At 40.4% G+C, this 19,824-nt stretch overlaps 1 protein-coding gene across 2 annotated transcripts in view; it reads right to left on the reverse strand.

Annotated features, from left to right (window-relative positions):
- LOC126251631 (uncharacterized) overlaps positions 1 to 18,841 on the reverse strand; it is a 91,623-nt gene extending 72,782 nt beyond the window's left edge. Inside the window, exons 1-4 of one of the 2 annotated variants that reach the window (XM_049952176.1) lie at positions 18,464 to 18,570; positions 11,901 to 12,034; positions 11,668 to 11,817; positions 7,756 to 7,980 (exon numbers count right to left, since the gene is read on the reverse strand). In XM_049952176.1, coding sequence (XP_049808133.1) covers positions 7,756 to 7,980; positions 11,668 to 11,817; positions 11,901 to 12,029 — 504 coding nt within the window. In that variant the 5' untranslated portion in view covers positions 12,030 to 12,034; positions 18,464 to 18,570. Of the gene's footprint in view, positions 1 to 7,755; positions 7,981 to 11,667; positions 11,818 to 11,900; positions 12,035 to 18,463; positions 18,571 to 18,622 lie in introns of those variants that run through there. The other variant, XM_049952175.1, reaches the window with a different exon arrangement.
- Between the last annotated feature and the right edge of the window lie 983 nt (positions 18,842 to 19,824).

Raw genomic sequence — 19,824 nt, forward strand, 5'->3', positions numbered from 1 at the left:
GTAATTCTCAAGGCCTTCAAATTGCAGATTTCAGCTGTGTCACAGGACCTGTGACGAATCAACATCCTCAAAAGGCACTTAGAAATTGGAAGCAAATGGCCCCTTACATCCAGGCACTTAAAGAAACACATGAAAGTATTTGAGTTGCGAATCTGAACAACCATCAGCTGTATAAAGGAATGATGACAATAAAAATTTGTGCTGGATGCAAGCAGTCACCTTATGTGTTGTTCCTGCATTGCAACCTGTACTCGTACACACATTATGTAATTACCTTATAGGGAAGGACATTTTAATTGAAAGTCACTGCCTGGCATTGACAGAAATATGATACTGCAATGCAATGACACAGTGTTCTGTGGTGCATGTTCCTTTGGATATGTACGCATGTCCAAAAGAACACTGCACCATTCCTCTTAATAACACAGGCACTGCAATATCGTACTGACAGAAATGCTGGCTGACCATTCTCTCAAACAGTTTACATACTCCATTCATAAACTAGATTAGTCTGTAGTTATTCAGCTTACATGGGTCTTTTCCTGGTTTCAGGATGTGGATGATAATACTGTCACACAACTGGGAAAGAAGTTCTCCTTCTTGCTTAATATGTCTGAAATCTCAAAGGTGTTTTTTCCTTTCTTTTTTATGTGCTTGAAAAGGTGTTAGTTTTTCATTGGGGATCTTATCAATTCCTGGTATTTGTTACAACTTGCTGCTAAAGTACTGTGTTCTCCAAATGGGACATTGAACGATTCCAGATGTGTCTAGAAGGATGATTCTTTTTCCTCTAGCAAGTGTTTACAGGCAAGGAAAGAAAGAGGATAACTGCCAAACATGGGCATGTAAGCAAAATGTACCACAAAAAATACTTTTGAGGATAGATAATACATATTGATTCCAGCACCTATGTTTTCTTTCTTATTGAAAATGATGCCTCAATACATAGTTTTCACATGCAACTCAATGCAGGGTGGCATTTGTGTCACTGAAGCACCCACCTGTTCTTTCTAATAGCTACAACTGTTTCCTTCGAGCACCATGGTGCATGTTTTTGTTGGGGAAGGTCCAAAGAACATGAGATTGTTGCTTCTGCACCATATGTAAAAATGTCACTGAGTTCTTGTATCAGAGCATCAATCCACTTCCACATGATCAATGTGTAAGATATTTGTTGGTTTGTTGACAGTTTTGGAGGGAGATAAAGCTCAAAACGTGGTCACTGCCATAGAGGTTACTGAAGAAGTCGCACCATATCAAAGATGTGAGGTTCAGGCTACAGATTCTAAGATAAATAATAATGTACTGTGGGCAGTACTTAAGCATAGTGGAGTTCCAGGACACTGGTTCCTGTGAAAATTTTGTCAGCTTGATTACTGGGACCAAAGGTGATTGTGCTGCTCTGTAGCCTGCAGCCTACAGCTCTTTTAGCCATTGGTTAGTTGAGGCCACTGGTCTGTTCCATTCTGGGGGGAGGAGGGTGCCTTGGCATCGGATCTCCTCTCTGATAATTCTGGAGGAAATCTACGCATCTCTGGCTCCCTCAGAGGGATAGGTACCACCAGTGCGGTGGGTTTGGGGGCTGAGGGAAATGGCGTAAGTGTTGTTATGAGGCTAAGATTATTAAGTTACATGACAATGCCCCCACAACAGATTGGTTACAGGGCTGGATTTTGAGTGGCTGAATTAGTCCATACAAATCAGGTGCGAATGAGTTCTTTGTACACAGTGGAAGGGTCATCAAACACAAACAGTGTTCTTCTCCAGATGACCCATGGTTCTGCAAAATTTAGAAAGATTATGGAGAGCAAACCCTGAAGGAGAACAGAAGTGATTCAACCAAATTCAGTGAGAGTAATTTTCAAAGGCAGAACTGATTCTATGGATTTTTCTAAAAACAGCTGTGCTGTCAACACAAAGTTTCACCCAGGATGGAGCTTCCCTTACTTGTCTTTTATGGCAGGCAGTGGTTACCATGGAACTATTCTAACCCCCCAATACTGCACAGGAGAAAGAATGTACAATAGCACAATGAGTTGCCATTAAATAAATTATATGTTTTTAAGCTAATGGAGAGCCTTTTCACTACCTAAAATTGGCAAAAACCCAGGATTTATCTGAAAAATACATCCCACAAGAGATTAGGAAACAAGCAGTTGGCTGTGGCTAAAATAACTCAGTACTCATGAATTGTATTAAATATTTCTTTGAGTTTTTTTCCTAATATATAGAATACTGAGCACATTAATATAATGTTAAGGAAAAATCATCTACCAAAATCAACCAGCATACTTCAATATTGTCAGTTGGTATAAAAGCCCATAAACTTCTATTTCTTAGCACTACATTTAGAGCAATTATGAAGGCGAACCAACTCATTTTTTTATGAGAATATGTGAAGTAAATGTGTGTGTCATTGCTGAAGGAACCATTCCAGCATTTGCATGAAGTGATTTGTAGAATTCAAAGAACATGTAAATCTGGATGACCAGAGTGGGAATTGGACCCAGTTCCTACCAATTATGAGTTCAACATTTCACCATTCTGCTGTGAAAAGCAAATTTGGATTTATTATTTCAATGCTTTTCTTGGTAATATTTGTTATTACAATTTAATGAGAGCTGATCTACTCCCTGACAAATTTTATTACAATTCTGTCTCTCCAAAAATATTAAATTTTTGGTCTGACAAGTGTACAGAACAGCTATCTAAAAAGAATGCCAGAAGAACAAAATTATATTAAGCAATGACAAATGTATAAGAACAAATTTTTAACATAAAATTCGGAAAGGTGTGAAGTGTTATAAGCATTCCAGTATTTTGATACATAAGCATTAACTGGTAGAAACTAATTAATGTCGATCCATGTCTCATAAAGCATCTTTAGTGTTCAGTTAAAATTTCAGGTAAGTTTTGATACTTTACACAACTGAAATCTGAAATGTTTTACTATAAACAATGGTCTTACTGTAGTCCCAGAAGAAATAGACCACATTTTTAGGACTGGGGATCACAGATTGGGCGAATCCATCTAGTCCTCGAGTTGGGGAATTTGTCATTTAAGGCTGCTCATATCACTAAGGAGTAATATGAAAGAACTCCATTCTGCAGTAGAGTAATCTTATTCCCACTCACATATTCTCAATCTTCAATTTGTGGTAATTTCATTTCCAGTAAATCAAAATAACATCTCTACAAAGAAAAGATTGCTTTACTGTTGGATGGAGGGAAGCCAGGTAGTATATGCTGAGAGGGAAGCAACACTTGTGGTAACAGGTAAAGCTCCTCTTGAATGATGTACGGTTTTGGATCAGACAAGTTATTTGTTAGTTTGTTCCACCATCATACATATTGTCATGCTTGAGCCTGTGAAGAGTGCACTGTGGAATGTGAAGAAATGAAGAAAAATCTGTTCTCAAGCTTAACCTCATGTCTAATCTGCACCTTGTAAACACGAAGCCATAAATGCAATTCAACAATATTGTGGAAAGGATAGTAGCTACTCATCATATAGCAAAGATGCTGAGTCCCAGATAGGCACAACAAAAAGACTTTCGGAAAGTGAGCTTTCGGCCAACATAGCCTTTGCTGGTCGAAAGCTCACTTTCTGACAGTCTTTTTGTTGTGCCTATCTGCGACTCAACATCTCACCTATTTGATGTGCAGCAACTATCCATTTCATAATATTGTTACTTTACATGCTGGATTTTCCATTGTTTCATAAATGCAATTCTTATCACAAATTGTGAGTCGTATCTTCTGGAATATGTAATAAAAAAAGCTTTGTAACACATCATTCTTGGCCATGCAGAGGGTGTCTTTCTTGTGGCCATTATGGGCACAGCAACCAGCTTCTGGTGGTAGTGGACTTTGTCCATCCTGGAGCTGACAGATATGTCTTCCTGTAACCTATGTAAGTATTTTCTTGTTGGAACCTACTGTTGTTGTGGTCTTCAGTCCTGAGACTTGTTTGATGCAGCTCTCCATCCTACTCTATCCTGTGCAAGCTTCTTCATCTCCCAGTACCTACTGCAACCTACATCCTTCTGAATCTGCTTAGTGTATTCATCTCTTGGTCTCCCTCTACGATTTTTACCCTCCACACTGCCCTCCAATGCTAAATTTGTGATCCCTTGATGCCTCAAAACATGTCCTATCAACCGATCCATTCTTCTAGTCAAGTTGTGCCACAAACTTCTCTTCTCCCCAATCCTATTCAACACCTCCTCATTAGTTACGTGATCTACCCACCTTATCTTCAGCATTCTTCTGTAGCACCCCATTTCGAAAGCTTCTATTCTCTTCTTGTCCACACTAGTTACCGTCCATGTTTCACTTCCATACATGGCTACACTCCATACAAATACTTTCAGAAACGACTTCCTGACACTTAAATCTATACTCGATGTTAACGAATTTCTCTTCTTCAGAAACGATTTCCTTGCCATTGCCATTTTATATCCTCTCTACTTCGACCATCATCAGTTATTTTACTCCCTAAATAGCAAAACTCCTTTACAACTTTAAGTGTCTCATTTTCTAATCTAATTCCCTCAGCATCACCCGATTTAATTTGACTACATTCCATTATCCTCGTTTTGCTTTTGTTGATGTTCATCTTATATCCTCCTTTCAAGACACTGTCCATTCCGTTCAACTGCTCTTCCAAGTCTTTTGCTGTCTCTGACAGAATTACAATGTCATCGGCGAACCTCAAAGTTTTTACTTCTTCTCCATGAATTTTAATGCCTACTCCGAATTTTCTTTTGTTTCCTTTACTGCTTGCTCAATATACAGACTAAATAACATCGGGGAGAGGCTACAACCCTGTCTCACTCCTTTCCCTACCACTGCTTCCATTTCATGCCCCTCGACTCTACAACTGCCATCTGCTTTCTGTACAAATTGTAAATAGCCTTTCGCTCCCTGTATTTTACCCCTGCCACCTTCAGAATTTGAAAGAGAGTATTCCAATCAACATTGTCAAAAGCTTTCTCTAAGTCTACAAATGCTGGAAACGTAGGTTTGCCTTTCCTTAATCTTTCTTCTAAGATAAGTCGTAAGGTTAGCATTGCCTCACGTGTTCCAACATTTCTACGGAATCCAAACTGATCTTCCCCGAGGTCCGCTTCTACCAGTTTTTCCATTCGTCTGTAAAGAATTTGCGTTAGTATTTTGCAGCTGTGACTTATTAAACTGATAGTTCGGTAATTTTCACATCTGTCAACACCTGCTTTCTTTGGGATTGGAATTATTATATTCTTCTTGAAGTTTGAGGGTATTTCGCCTGTCTCATACATCTTGCTCACCAGATGGTAGAGTTTTGTCAGGACTGGCTCTCCCAAGGCCATCAGTAGTTCTAATGGAATGTTGTCTACTCCTGGGGCCTTGTTTCGACTCAGGTCTTTCAGTGCTCTGTCAAACTCTTCACGCAGTATCATACCTCCCATTCCATCTTCATCTACATCCTCTTCCATTTCCATAATATTGTCCTCAAGTACATCGCCCTTGTATAGACCCTCTATATACTCCTTCCACCTTTCTGCCTTCCCTTCTTTGCTTAGAACTGGGTTGCCATCTGAGCTTTTGATATTCATACAAGTGGTTCTCTTCTCTCCAAAGGTCTCTTTAATTTTCCTGTAGGCAGTACCTATCTTACCCCTAGTGAGACAAGCCGCTACATCCTTACATTTGTCCTCTAGCCATCCCTGCTTAGCCATTTTGCACTTCCTGTCGATTTCATTTTTGAGACGTTTGTATTCCTTTTTGCCTGCTGCATTTACTGCATTTTTATATTTTCTCCTTTCATCAAGTAAATTCAATATTTCTTCTGTTACCCAAGGATTTCTATTAGCCCTCATCTTTTTACCTACTTGATCTTCTGCTGCCTTCACTACTACATCCCTCAGAGCTACCCATTCTTCTTCTACTGTATTTCTTTCCCCCATTCCTGCCAATTGTTCCCTTATGCTCTCCCTGAAACTCTGTACAACCTCTGGTTCTTTCAGTTTATCCAGGTCCCATTTCCACATCAGAATCCACATCTGCCCCTGGAAATGTCTTACAATTTAAAACCTGGTTCCTAAATCTCTGTCTTACCATTATATAATCTATCTGATACCTTTTAGTATCCCCAGGATTCTTCCAGGTATACAACCTTCTTTTATGATTCTTGAACCAAGTGTTAGCTATGATTAGGTTATGCTCTGTGCAAAATTCTACAAGGCGGCTTCCTCTTTCATTTCTTCCCCCCAATCCATATTCACCTACTATGTTTCCTTCTCTCCATTTTCCTACGCTAGAATTCCAGTCACCCATGACTATTAAATTTTCGTCTCCCTTCACTACCTGAATAATTTCTTTTATCTCGTCATACATTTCATCAATTTCTTCATCATCTGCAGAGCTAGTTGGCATATAAACTTGTACTACTGTAGTAGGCATGGGCTTTGTGTCTATCTTGGCCACAATAATGCGTTCACTATGCCGTTTGTAGTAGCTAACCCGCACTCCTATTTTTTTATTCATTATTAAACCTACTCCTGCATTACCCCTATTTGATTTTGTATTTATAACCCTGTAATCACGTGACCAAAAGTCTTGTTCCTCCTGCCACCAAACTTCACTAATTCCCACTATATCTAATTTTAACCTATCCATTTCCCTTTTTAAATTTTCTAACCTACCTGCCCGATTAAGGGATCTGACATTTCCACGCTCCGATCCATAGAACGCCAGTTTTCTTTCTCCTGATAACGACGTGCTCTTGAGTAGTCCCCACCCGGAGATCCGAATGGGGGACTATTTTACCTCCGGAATATTTTACCCAAGAGGACGCCATCATCATTTAATCATACAGTAAAGCTGCATGTCCTCGGGAAAAATTACGGCTGTAGTTTCCCCTTGCTTTCAGCCGTTCGCAGTACCAGCACAGCAAGGCCGTTTTGGTTAGTGTTACAAGGCCAGATCAGTCAATCACCCAGACTGTTGCCCCTGCAACTACTGAAAAGGCTGCTGCCCCTCTTCAGGAACCACATGTTGGTCTGGCCTCTCAACAGATACCCCTCCGTTGTGGTTGCACCTACGGTACGGCCATCTGTATCACTGAGGCACGCAAGCCTCCCCACCAACGGCAAGGTCCATGGTTCATGGGGGAAGTGGAACCTACTATGCTGGTTCAAAGGCTAGTGACATTCCCAAGGTGGCAGGCGTTGAATTTGAAAGTGTATCCCTGAGAGTGAACAAGGAATTCTGATTTCAACATAAGAACTATTTCTATTCACTTATGTAACAAGACTGTCAAATCCTGGAATTCTTTTTATGATTCTGTATTACAGTTTATTCTTGAAATACTTCTAATGACAAAACACTCTGAATACTGAGATACATTATTTGTGTAAACTATGGTCTCATCAATGTGTTTAACTACAACAGGCAAGTGAACCTGTTAAATTACAGAGAAAATGAAACTCGTTCTGTCATTAATTACAAGTTTTTTGTTATGCTCACTCTTAATATGGTATATACTGTAGTGATCTAGGCCTCTACAAAAATTTATATGAGAATTATATTTATTTATCTTTATTATAACTTGTCACTACTTCGACAGCATATGTGAAAGTTGAGAATTTCTGCAGTACAAATTAAGCCCTCGGACAACATGATACATAATAAATATTGTTTAGTCACTCCTGATAACAATAGAGAAATTCAACATGAAAGTCATTTAAATGATTAGTAACTGGAGAAACAAACCTCATCGTTATTGGCTTCCATATTATTTCTTGAAGATAATTGTGGTGGCTGGTCAATAATGTCAATCAATATCAATTCAAACACTCTAATTAGTTGTATGAGCACAGGTGCATCCCTAATGCCCAACAACTTCATAAATGTTTCAACAGATGTTCTTTTTCCAGCTAAATGGCTCCTGACACATTTGACACAGCACATATTGCCAACAATTCCCACCATAATCTCCTAAAAAATGTAATGCCTTGTTATAATCACATTTACTTTGTTTTATTTCACACAAAATAATGATGCAGGGTGACAATTATTGAACTACATGAAATAAAATCGTCATAACTTCTGAACTCTGGACGGTTTGCTTTAGGACATTCAAACTTCTCGGTTGGCCACGAGGTGTTATGGAAATTAGTATGCACTGTATGATTTGGTTTAGTGAGAAAGCCCAGTTTCATTTGATAGGGTTCATCAGTAAGCAAAACTGGCACATTTGGGAGAATAAGAATCCGCATTTTGCGAACTAGAAGTCTCTTCACCCTCAATGGGTGACTGTGTGGTGTGCAATGTCAGGACACGGAATAATCAGTGCAATATTCTTTGATGGCATGGTGAATACCAAACAGTACATGAAGGTTTTGGAAGATGATTTTATCCTCATTACCCAAAGTGACCCTGATTTCGACAAGATGTGGTTCATGCAAGACGGAGCTTGGCCCCATCGAAGCAGGATAGTGTTCGATCTCCTGGAGGAGCACTTTGGGGATTGCATTCTGGCTCTGGGGTCACTGGCATGGGCATCGATTGGCCGTCACATTCTCCAGATCTGAACACATGCAATTCCTTTCTGTGGCGCTATATTAAAGACAAGGTTACAACAATAACTCTAAAACCACTGCTGAGCTGAAGACAGCCATCCAGGAGGTCGTCGACAGCATCGATGTTTCGACACTTCAGCAGGTCATGTAGAATTTCACTATTCATCGATGCCAATGATGGCAGGCATATCAAACATGTCATAACCTACATCTGAATGTCTGTAATGATGTTTTCGTGTTGAACGAAGTGTATGCACTCTGTGGTTTGTAACTAATTTACATTTATTTTTTTCATGTAGTTCAATAATTGTCACCCTGTATGAAATGCTTAAAATATACATCTTGAAAATGACATAAAATACATAATGTATACTATAAATATAAACGAGGTCTGTTAAAAAAATTCTGGAACTTCGTCCACAAAATTTTTCTACACTTACTTTTTACATATTGTGCATGGTCTCCTTCAAAATACTCTCTTCCACACCTGATACACCAATTCCAATGCCATTTCCACTTCTGGAAGCAGTCTTGGTATGCCTCTTGCTGGATCACGTGAAGTGCTGTCTGTGAATTTTCTTATATCTCATCTATCACTGCAAATCTTTGTCCTTTTGATGGGGTTATCAAGTTTGGAAATAAAAAATGTCCACAGGGGCCAGGTCTGGAGAGTACAGGGGATGAGGCAACACAATGATTTCAGTTTTTTGTGCAACAGTCACGCACCAACAGTTGAATGTGCAGGTGTGTTATCGTGACGCAAGAGCCATGAATTGTCTCGCACATTTCAGGTTGTTTCCTTCTCACATATTCTCACAGGCGTGGCAACATATCCCAATAGTATCATCGATTAACAGTTTGTCCCTGTGGCAAGAATTTCAATGATCTTCCTCACATGAGAGTCATCGGTAGACACCAAAGGGCATTCTGAAAGAAGGTCATCTTTAACTTACGTCCAGCCATTTTTAAACCATGTGAACCATTCACAACGCCAAGTACAGCTTAAGCACTATCATCTGGCGTGTCTCTGTAAAGATTTTCTTGAGTTTCATGCAAAATTTAATGCAGATGCATTGCTCCTCTAGCTCTGCCACCTCAAAATTCGCAAACTGTGTGACAACGTTCTACTCAATACAGCACCGACCCAATAACTAACAGACATACAACAATGAAATTTCTGGCAGTTGTACATTAAACACAGACATGTTCAGGGATGCCTACTGAATTTCATTTCAACACACAATTACCGTGAAATTCTGCATGATCCAGAATTTTTTGAAAAGACCTCATAATTGACACGAATGAAGCCTCACTTTAGTGTGCAATATGTCTACAAGTATAAGTAGTTTGGTGATGAAAAGTCTTGATCAAAATATATAATTGAAGATCAAAAGTAACAACTTATTGTATTGTTAAGGTAGGCATATAAATTAAACAGAAAACACACACACAACTGTACAGATGCACTGCCCCAGCTGACTGCAACTTGATTGGGATGTGAGGTTCTATCAAGTGGAGTGAGCAGGAGGAGAATGGTCACAGGGAGGGTTGAATAGATGGGAGGGATGTAAACTGTCCTGAGAAAGTCTATTAACAAAGTTTCAAGAACCGGCTTTAAATGATTACACTAGGGATATACTACAACCCTGTGCATATCATTCACATAGGGATTGTGAGGATAAAAGTGCATGGGATAAGAATGTGGCTCTGGTGAGATCACTTCCCCCCATCCTCTCACACAACCACACCACCACCACAACCATCACAATCACAACATATCTGGTCTATGTACTGTAAATGGAAATTCTTCTTAAAAAAAAAAAAAAAGAAGAAGAAAAAGCCTTTGATTCCATAACATGCCATGGCTCAATCTTCACTAGCCTCTGTCTCACACTCACCACCATAGCTGGCCCCGAATCTGTACTGCACTCACTCTACACTCATGTCCTTATCATCATAGCCTCTGTCTATTTCTGTTTTCTCTCTTCATCTCAGTCCATTCCTCCCCCACTTCATTATACACCACACACAAATCCCTCTGCCTGTGCCAGAATGAACTGACTTGTGCCATATTCCTATCCCATGTGCTTGTTGCATCTTCCTCCCAGCAGTCAGTTAACCTTTCCATCCCTGCCTTATGTCCTCTTCTAGCCCACTCCATCTGACAGAACCCCATCAAATTGCAGTGCGCTGCTACGTAATAAACTTGGACAATGTAGACACACAGCTATGTTTGTATACATACTTCTTCATGTGGAAAGAATTACAGGTAATAAATTGGAGATACTGTTGGCGGTAGATCAGTTTAATATGGACTGACATTTCTAAGATATAATCAAAGGGAAAGATGCCAACATCCATATAAGCTACTTGATCTGCAGTGAAGTACCATGTAGAAAGAAGTGGAGGGAAGTTGTCTTTACTCAATGTCCATAGTGTACAGAAGTCATCAATGAATCTGAACCACATGACAGGGTTTAAGACTTTTGAGAGTAAGGAGGAGCTGTTCTAAAAAGTCTATGAGGAGGTTAGCACTGGATTGTATGTACAGGCCTTAAAGCTTGAAATCCCCTCAGTGGAACCACAGCATGTAGGAGTTGAGAAATATGTAGGAGGTGGGTGTGGAAAGTTCCAGGTTGGGCCAAGGGATTTAGACAAGCACTGAAGGTCATTGTAGACTCAAGGAATGAAATCACTGTACCAAGGCTCCTAGATGAGAATCTCAGACAGCTGGTACAGATTTTCTGGCAAGCAAACAGACATGCCTAGAATATTGCATAGTAGCCTTCATTTGTAAAGGAAATTTCTTTGTTATCATTGGAGAGAAACTAGGGGATAGAGGTGAGGTGGCTGAGGAAGTTCTCAGAAGTTATTAGTTTGTCTTTAAGTGGGAGTGGGGTATGATCACAGATAAAAAATTATACAAAATCAGTGTGACAAAATACAATATGGTGATTTCTGGTCACTGAGATGGGTGACAATGATGTGTCCACAACAGGTAACACATGAAGGAAACCACACAGGTGATTAATGACTACTTCAACATAGAGCTGCATTAAAAGAAAAATACATAATACATTAGAAAATAAGCAGAATCACTTACTATGAGCCTGTTATCCTCAATGGTCATTATTATATGAGTAGCAAGATCCAAAAAGTTATTATTCATAAGAAAGTTTACCACATCTTCCTCAACTGTCATATCCCAAAGAAGGCACAGCTCTTCTTCAAATTCACTTGTGAACTCTGTTATCTGAAGGATTAGAAAATAAAAATCATTTGTACCACCTACATAAAAGTAATAGATGATAATGAGAAAACTAGCGTGAACAATACCTGGGACAGCTTTATTAGTGTCTTCAGAACAGATCTCTCACTGTACATTGTGTTGCCAATTCGATCTCCCTTCATTTGCTGCAAGTCATTTTCAGCAGCACCATCAGCAATGAGAGTATTTAATTCCATTTTATCTGTAAAAGAACAAACAAATGCAGTACCTAAAAGTAAGGTCTCCAGCAAAATCATAAGACTCCCACCTCCTTTTATGAGCAAACTTTGTGCATTCCATCAAAAATGTCATACTCATGTGCATAAGCTACAAGCACTGCACACTGGCTGGTCCTCTTGGCAAAGAAAGAATCTGCAAATCGAAAAGGTGTGTTCTTTTCAAGGTATATTAGCAACACTTCATCTCACCTAAGCAGTTGAAAGTAGCAATTCTACAGCTGGACAGTAAGTAGTAGCAGTAGTAATCCTTGTACTACCCGTGTTTGAGATAAACAGCAACCCCAAAATAGATGCAGATGCCGTGCATAGGCAGTGCTTGGCACTGGTACAGAACACTAGGTGGTGCTCACTCCAAATCACATGGCCAAATTAGATGACTCCAATGTGTTCTTTTTAAGTGAGCCTGTTGGCTCCTCGAACAAAGAATGGTGCCGAACTTTAACTCTGCCTGCAACTCGTTTATGGATCTACAACTGTATCTTAGTTGCTTCCTGCCCTTTGCACTGCCTAGTGGAATGCCCTTTAAACTTGTGTGCACATCAAGAGCACACAAACTCTACATGCCCACAAACTTTACGGACAAACCAAGCTTGGATAAATAGTCTCTTCCAAGCCAGCAACAACTGGCTGAACAACAACAGCAGCACCAGAAATTCAACAAACACCTCCTACATTGGTGGCAGCACAGTAGCCTCTGACAGAGCACAGAACATATTTGATCTTGATGCTTTACTAGTCTATGGATTCCAAATCTTGGGTACTGTTAATTTGACATCTCAGTCATTTTGTTTGAAATGCTGGATGCCTTGTGTTTGGTTGTGCCAATAACCACACAGTTCACACAATGATGAAATAGTTAGCCATCCCCCAATTTTTTTTTGTACACTTGGCCTATACCGATCACATTACATGGCAACATCAAAGTATACACCAACAGGCTTTAACAGCAGACCATCTGAATACTCATCTCTCCTACCAGTGGGCAACTCTACTGGTAGAAATCTGCTAACCTACTGGCAAACTGAGGGCCCAGTGAGATCTAGGTCCTCAGCGGATGCCAGAATCTCCACCTCATCCTCAGACACAGAGCTTGTAGGTAGTAGTCGTGTGGGTGCCACCACAGTGCTTTTGTTCTTGGCGGTCTTTTTCTTTTTAGGTTTCTCTCACTGCTCCTTACGTTTGTCTGGCTGGGAGGGCATCACTGATTCAGTCTCAGAGACTGAGGAGGACCGTGAATCCCTACAACCAGCTATCTGTGGTTGCTTCAGCCACTGGTGGGTGTCAGCGAATGGTGCTCTCCGCAGTTGACACAGATGGGAGGTGGGGCACAGGGAGTATTGGGATGCGAAGGATGTCCACAATCCCAACAGGTGACACTGGAAGTACAGAGGGAAGACATATGGCCGAACTTCCAGCACTTAAAGTATCGCATGAGGGGAGGGATATATGGCTGTACGTCACAGTGGTAGACCATCACCTTGACCTTCTCAGTTAATGTGCCACCCTCGAAGGCCAAGATGAAAGCACCAGTAGCAACCTGATTATCCCTCGGACCCCAGTGGACGCGCTGGACGAAATGGACACTTAGCCACTCTAAACTGGTGAGCAGCTCACCGTCAGACTGCAATAGAAGGTCCCTGTGAAATATGATACCCTGGACCATATTTGAGGTCTTATGGGGTGTGATGGAAACAGAAAAATCCTCCAGCTTTTCACAGGCAAGTAGTGCCCATGGCTGGGCAGAGGATGCTGTTTTGATCAAGACCGACCCTGATGGCATTTTGGACAAGCCCTCCACCTCCTCAAACTTGCCCTCTAAATGCTCCGCAAAAAACTGAGGTTTCACTGACAAGAAATATTCCCCATCAACTCCCGTACATACGAGGTACCGTGGTGAATAAGCTTCGCTGCCATCCTTACCCTGGCATTCCTCCCATGGTGTGGCCGGGGGGAGGGGACAATTTGAGGTCATATTTCTTAGCATTGAAGTTAGATCTTGACCACTTAGAGACTGCTGGTGTTTGACCACCAGGAAGAGATGATGTACTACACTTCATGGTGTGTCATCTGTCCTGATGCCACCCACTCCAACCAGGGGCCCTCCTCACGGGTGCCACCCAGCCGCAGCAAAGGCCACCTGGCAGGATGGCCATTGCCGGGAGTCCCGATGCCCCAGGGTGACACGCATCTACTCCTTGGCATCAGCAGAGCAATCCCTGTGTGGTCAGGGAGCTACAACCAACAGGGTACATGACGGCCCCACCACAACAAACTGGCTACCATGCTGGATATCAAGCGCAAACGAGCTAAGAAGTCCATTATCGTCGACATCGCAGAAAGCGATACTGCACAGAGGATGGAGGGAAACATACCCAGGAGGGTGACCTCGCCCAACAGCTGGAGGATGAGAGGAAGTGCAGATCCATGTCAACAAAGGATGCGAGAGGTAATAGAACTGTACAGCACACTCTCCATGAGGTGCCACTGAGTAATCATAGCCTGTTCTTTCATGCAGTTAACCTTGAACTAGCTTGTTGATTTATTTGATTTATTTGTGTGGTAACCATGTTAACTTCTCAATTAAAATAAAACCTGAGGCAAAATTGTTCCACCATTCCTAATATTTGCTTAACTACATAAAGTTTGGGAAGCCGATGCATATCCAGAGTCTACAGAAATGCATGGAGAACCAGCATCCATGGTTCAGGGTACAATCTTGAGCCTTCTGAATGGCTCCCTGGAGCTAACATTTGGCTCAATTGAACTGGAGCTGTAATGTACACAGAGGTCATTTACATACAGCAATGAGGAAACCTAGAAGCCCACCGGGAACATGTTGCCATTGATGGATACTACAAAAAGGGTGACATTCATGATCTACCACTGGGGGATTTGTTCTATCATACGGGTTGGTTTCTGGTGGATACTGTGACTTGAACATAAAACAGTCGGAGTGACAATCAGGATCGATGCTTGGGGGACTCCATTCTCTAGTAAATATTGGTTACTGGTGAACGCATTGATCTGAATGTGAAGCAGTTGGAGATATCCAAAGTTCTGGATGAATGTTGGCAAGCAACCTCAGAATTCCCACATTTAGAGTGTATAAAGAATGTGGTAGTGTTACCTAGCATTATGCGTTATTTGCAAACTGAGGAACACAGCAATTCAGTGTGCATGCGTCTGAATGTGTTTCGCATTTGAAGTATATAAGATGGTTGGCAATACGATGGAATTCTGTAAAGCCAAATAGATAATGGGGTAGATATCCTTTGGATTCAATGCACACAGCAGTCATTCATCCACCACCTTTTTGAGCTGTTTATGTATTCAGTTCAAGAGAGATCTCAGTCTGTAGTTGACAAGAATACAAGGATCCTTTCCTGGTTTTAATGTTGGGATAATGATAATCTCCCAACACTAGGGGAGAAATTGCTCTTCTGGCCAGAAGTTGTAACAGGTCTCAGAATGTTTCTTTTACTATCATTTCAGGGGTGTTTCAGCATTTGGTTATGGATGTTGTCGCGTCTTGGTGATGTGTCTTCAAATAGTGCCAGTGCATTATGCAGTTACCCTTAAATGAGTGTAATGTCATAAGACTGCAAGTGTTTTATACAAACTGGAAGACTCCATTATGCTCTTACAGGATAAGAACAAGGCATGGTAATTACTGAACAGATGCTTCAGTGAAATGCAACACAAAGTGTTCAGCCACGACAGAAGGGTCGGTGATAATGTCACCACTGATAAGGATGCTAGAAACTGTTGTTGATCGAGCTGTTGGTCATAAGTGCTGCAAAGTTTATGCCATATTTGTGAAGATGGTGTATGAACTCTCAATGATAACATATAAAGTTCCCAAAATTCCTTTTATTCCCATTCTTATTAAACAGTGAAGCGGCTCTGAGGAGAGATGTATGTTGCTTCTGTGGCAAGTACGATCATTTCCGTTGTTTTTCACTTGATACTGTCAACTCCTTTTGTTACTTAATTTCAAGCACTACTTGTGCACTGAAAACTGGCCAATTAGATTTTCTGATTGATCAATGCAATGGGCTTTCTCTCGATTGGTAGTTGAGAATGGAGAGAGTGATAGGAAACCGAATGCAGTTGCATAAATCATTACGGGTGTTCCTCTGGAGTACAGGAGTGAGGACTCAGTTCCAAATTTAGAGGTCTATAGCAGAGTATGTGCTACTGGCTGCACTGAAGTAAGTTGGAGCTCCAGTACTGAATACGCATAGATCATGCTATGTAATTAATTTATATATTATCTTCCTCTTCTATACGTCTTTGTACTACCACACAGTTGCTTTTGAGCATTAAAGACAGCCAGTGACAAGAAGAGTGGGAGAAGTTTTTCCACTGAGCCACTATATCTTGGTATGTAATCTTCAGTTTGGTAAATATAGGCATTGCGGGTTGTTACCTTGTTTGTCATCTGACCACAGACTGCAACTGCTCTCAGTACAGCATTTTGGAACACTCACTCACTAAAGATATTGGGTCATACCAGAGTACAAATTCCCCTCAATGCTCTATTGGCATTAGCATACTTCTTACTGAATGCATTATAGTGGACACATGGTTATTTTTTAAGAGCCTAGTTTCTTGTAACTCAGTGAGGATAAAAGGATAAGCAGTGATCAGTTGGTGGAGCTCAGCCACATGGAGGTAAAACTTGTTACAGTTCCACTGCAGTAATACTATGCAAGTAGTTTAAGCTTTTGGAGAAGTGTTAATTGACATTTATGTTCCACCTGTGCATTGGGTACCACGCCTACAATCATAAACAGAGGATTTTCACGTGGAACTGGAGGGGACAGTTCCACTGGTACAAGAGGTCAGAAGGTCAGGAGGAGTGGAGATATCTTCTGCCAGAGGCAGACAAGCAGTCAATCTCACTGAGCATCTAGGACCTGCAGTAGAAAGAATTAGTAATTTTGTCACAATTGTATATGGTGTAGGTTTCGTTACCTCTCCCTCAAAACTGGAGGGTATTGTTCTGGGCAGGGCAATACTTAATGCTATGACTTCAGCAGTTCCCACAGATATGAATGCTGCTGCAACAATATGACATCTGCCCCATACTGTTTGTTATAACAGCACTTAAATAAAACTGAAAGTAAATTCAGAAATGCTGTAGTACATAATAGAACATCCAACCAGGCCTACTATCTTGGTGCATATTACATACTTACTAGTACATTTTACATCAACTATGAAAAGTGCAAGAGAATAGGCCACTATATAACTCTATCGAAAGGAAAAGTGCGTATGCCATTAAATTTAGAGAACTAGTAAGTTCTGAAATTTAAAATGTTCCATATTGTTTACTGCTACACTATCTGGATAACTGAAGCTTTTGATACTGTTTCATCAACTCACAACCACACTGTCAACTTCAACCTAAACTAGGCCTCAGGCTACACTACAAATCAGCATGTCACCAGAACTATATTCTGAATTCACATTTGTTGGCTTTGTAAACACACAACTGAACTGTCACCCTTCAGCCTAATCTGTTTTTCAAACTATGCTACAGATCAATTTTTCATCACACACTACCCACATGCCAAAAAATAGTGTGTAAGTGTTCTGATCTCTTCCTATTAGCATACATATGACATCATATACAACTCTATTATTTCATGGTATGAAGCCGATATTTGATATCAGTAAGTTCAGTTAGCTTCCACAGTCAGCTAGCACACAATATGATTTAGTTGCATATTCCAAGCCAGATTTTCGGGAGGCTGATGGTTTAAGGAAGATAATATGGTCTCAAATGAACTATTAAAAGAGAGAGCCATTGTCGTGGAACATTGCGTTAACCACATGGTATCATCATTGATTAAATCTGACTGTCCATTTTTCATAAATAATGCCATCTGCAACCAAACGTAGTCTACTTGCAGCCACATCAAGATGCAACTTTATAAAACTATGAGTGAATAAGGTTTCAGAAACGATCAGACAAAATTCTGTGGAATTTAGAGCGGTATGTTTGAATAACTTCAGCTATAAAGTGAAATGACCTGTGTTAGAGATACTTCGGTCTCAAATTGCTATTGAGAAAGAAACCAACCGAAAGAGACAGTTGCCAATTTAAATGTCAATTTCTGGCGATTTCCATAAAACTAGTGCGAAGGATTTAACGTATTGGGCACACAGTTGCCAAAATAATTGAACGACGTTAATGATAGAAACTATGAATCAGGATATTTAAGTCTTTTGTCCATCTTTCGGCTTCATCATAAAAACCGTATCTGTTGGATGAAATATAAAGGACAGGGTTTAGCGTCCCATAAAAAACGATGGTATCATCACTGATGCAACATCATAATTTTATAAACATAATCTTATAAATATCTGGATGTCCTACGACCTACCTCAAAATAATTTGCGATATTTCAAGCTGTACACGTTTCGTAAATCCTTTTTATTCTTACGGACGACATCTTATGTTATTTGAAACATAAGTTAACTATACAGAAGTTTCATACATTATACGTCGCACGCTGATTAGTTAAGCATGATACGGGACTAACCTACGTGAAACTAAAATTTGTGAATCAGACTCGTGTCGATATAGGGCGTCGTCGTCGTTTATGTATGAAGCGCAACAACGTCATCTCCCTAAAATTCCACAACACCGTACCAAAACGTTGCACCACATACACCCTTCCAACAAAACGCGCTATAAACACAGCTGATACAGCAACAGCACTCTGTTTTGTTGCTGTTTGACAACAATATCTGTGATCTAGACACATGTCCAAGGAGGTTACACATGCCCAAGGAATTACTGTAATTGTGTGTTCCTCAAAAAGACAAGAATGCGGATCATGCGACGTCCATCGCTCGCTGCGTTAGACGTATTCTTCGACCTTATGACATCCTAAAAGATGAACAATAATAGCGCACAAAACTGGAAGTTTTAGTCGTGGATTTGTGGTAAGAAACGATCAGTTACGAAATCGAAAGAAGGTTGTTTGGTTTTTGCTGTATCCTCATCTTTGCGTTCGTAGAAGGCTCTGGATCTTTATTATTCGTGTAATAGAAGTATGTTCTACAGTATTCGATGTTACTTACATATAAGAGCCTGCGCTCTCAGGAAATATTCTTCTTCGATTTTGTGACTCCAGTTTAATAAAAATACGAAAACTGAAATTCCTGCTACTTACGTAAACATTTCGCTGTTTTTTCCCCCAAATATGTCACGATTTCAGATGGTATCGTTAGGCAAGAAACTAAGAGGACTGCTTAAACTGATATGAGTGAAATGAGCAGCAATGACATTTATATTCTTGCTTGTCTCAAACATTTAGCTGCGATTGAATCGTTAACAACGCTTTCGTAAATTCGACGGCCAAGACAAATATTGCACCACACAGCGAGGGAGTGACGTCATGTGACCCGAACGCCAGTTGAAGACTGAAAGCCTGTTGTAGCTGCCTCGTAGAAAGAGTACGAAAATCATTGCGGAAGACTGTTGTTAATAGCAGACACCAGTTATAGCAACAATGAATATCAAAGGACAATTAAAACAAGTAGAAAACTTTGTATGTTCAGAAAACTGTGTAAAGAAGCACTAGAGTCGTATCTCAGAGAGGAACTTGGAACTATTAGCCCAGGACAGGAGCATGTAGAAGAACTATGACTCAGGTTTAAAAGGATAGTTGACCATGCACAGAGTAGATATGTACTCAACAGAACAGTTCGTGGTGAGGCTGATCCTCCATTGCATAGA

This window comes from Schistocerca nitens, chromosome 4 (assembly GCF_023898315.1).
Source record: "Schistocerca nitens isolate TAMUIC-IGC-003100 chromosome 4, iqSchNite1.1, whole genome shotgun sequence".
Lineage (NCBI taxonomy): Eukaryota > Metazoa > Arthropoda > Insecta > Orthoptera > Acrididae > Schistocerca > Schistocerca nitens.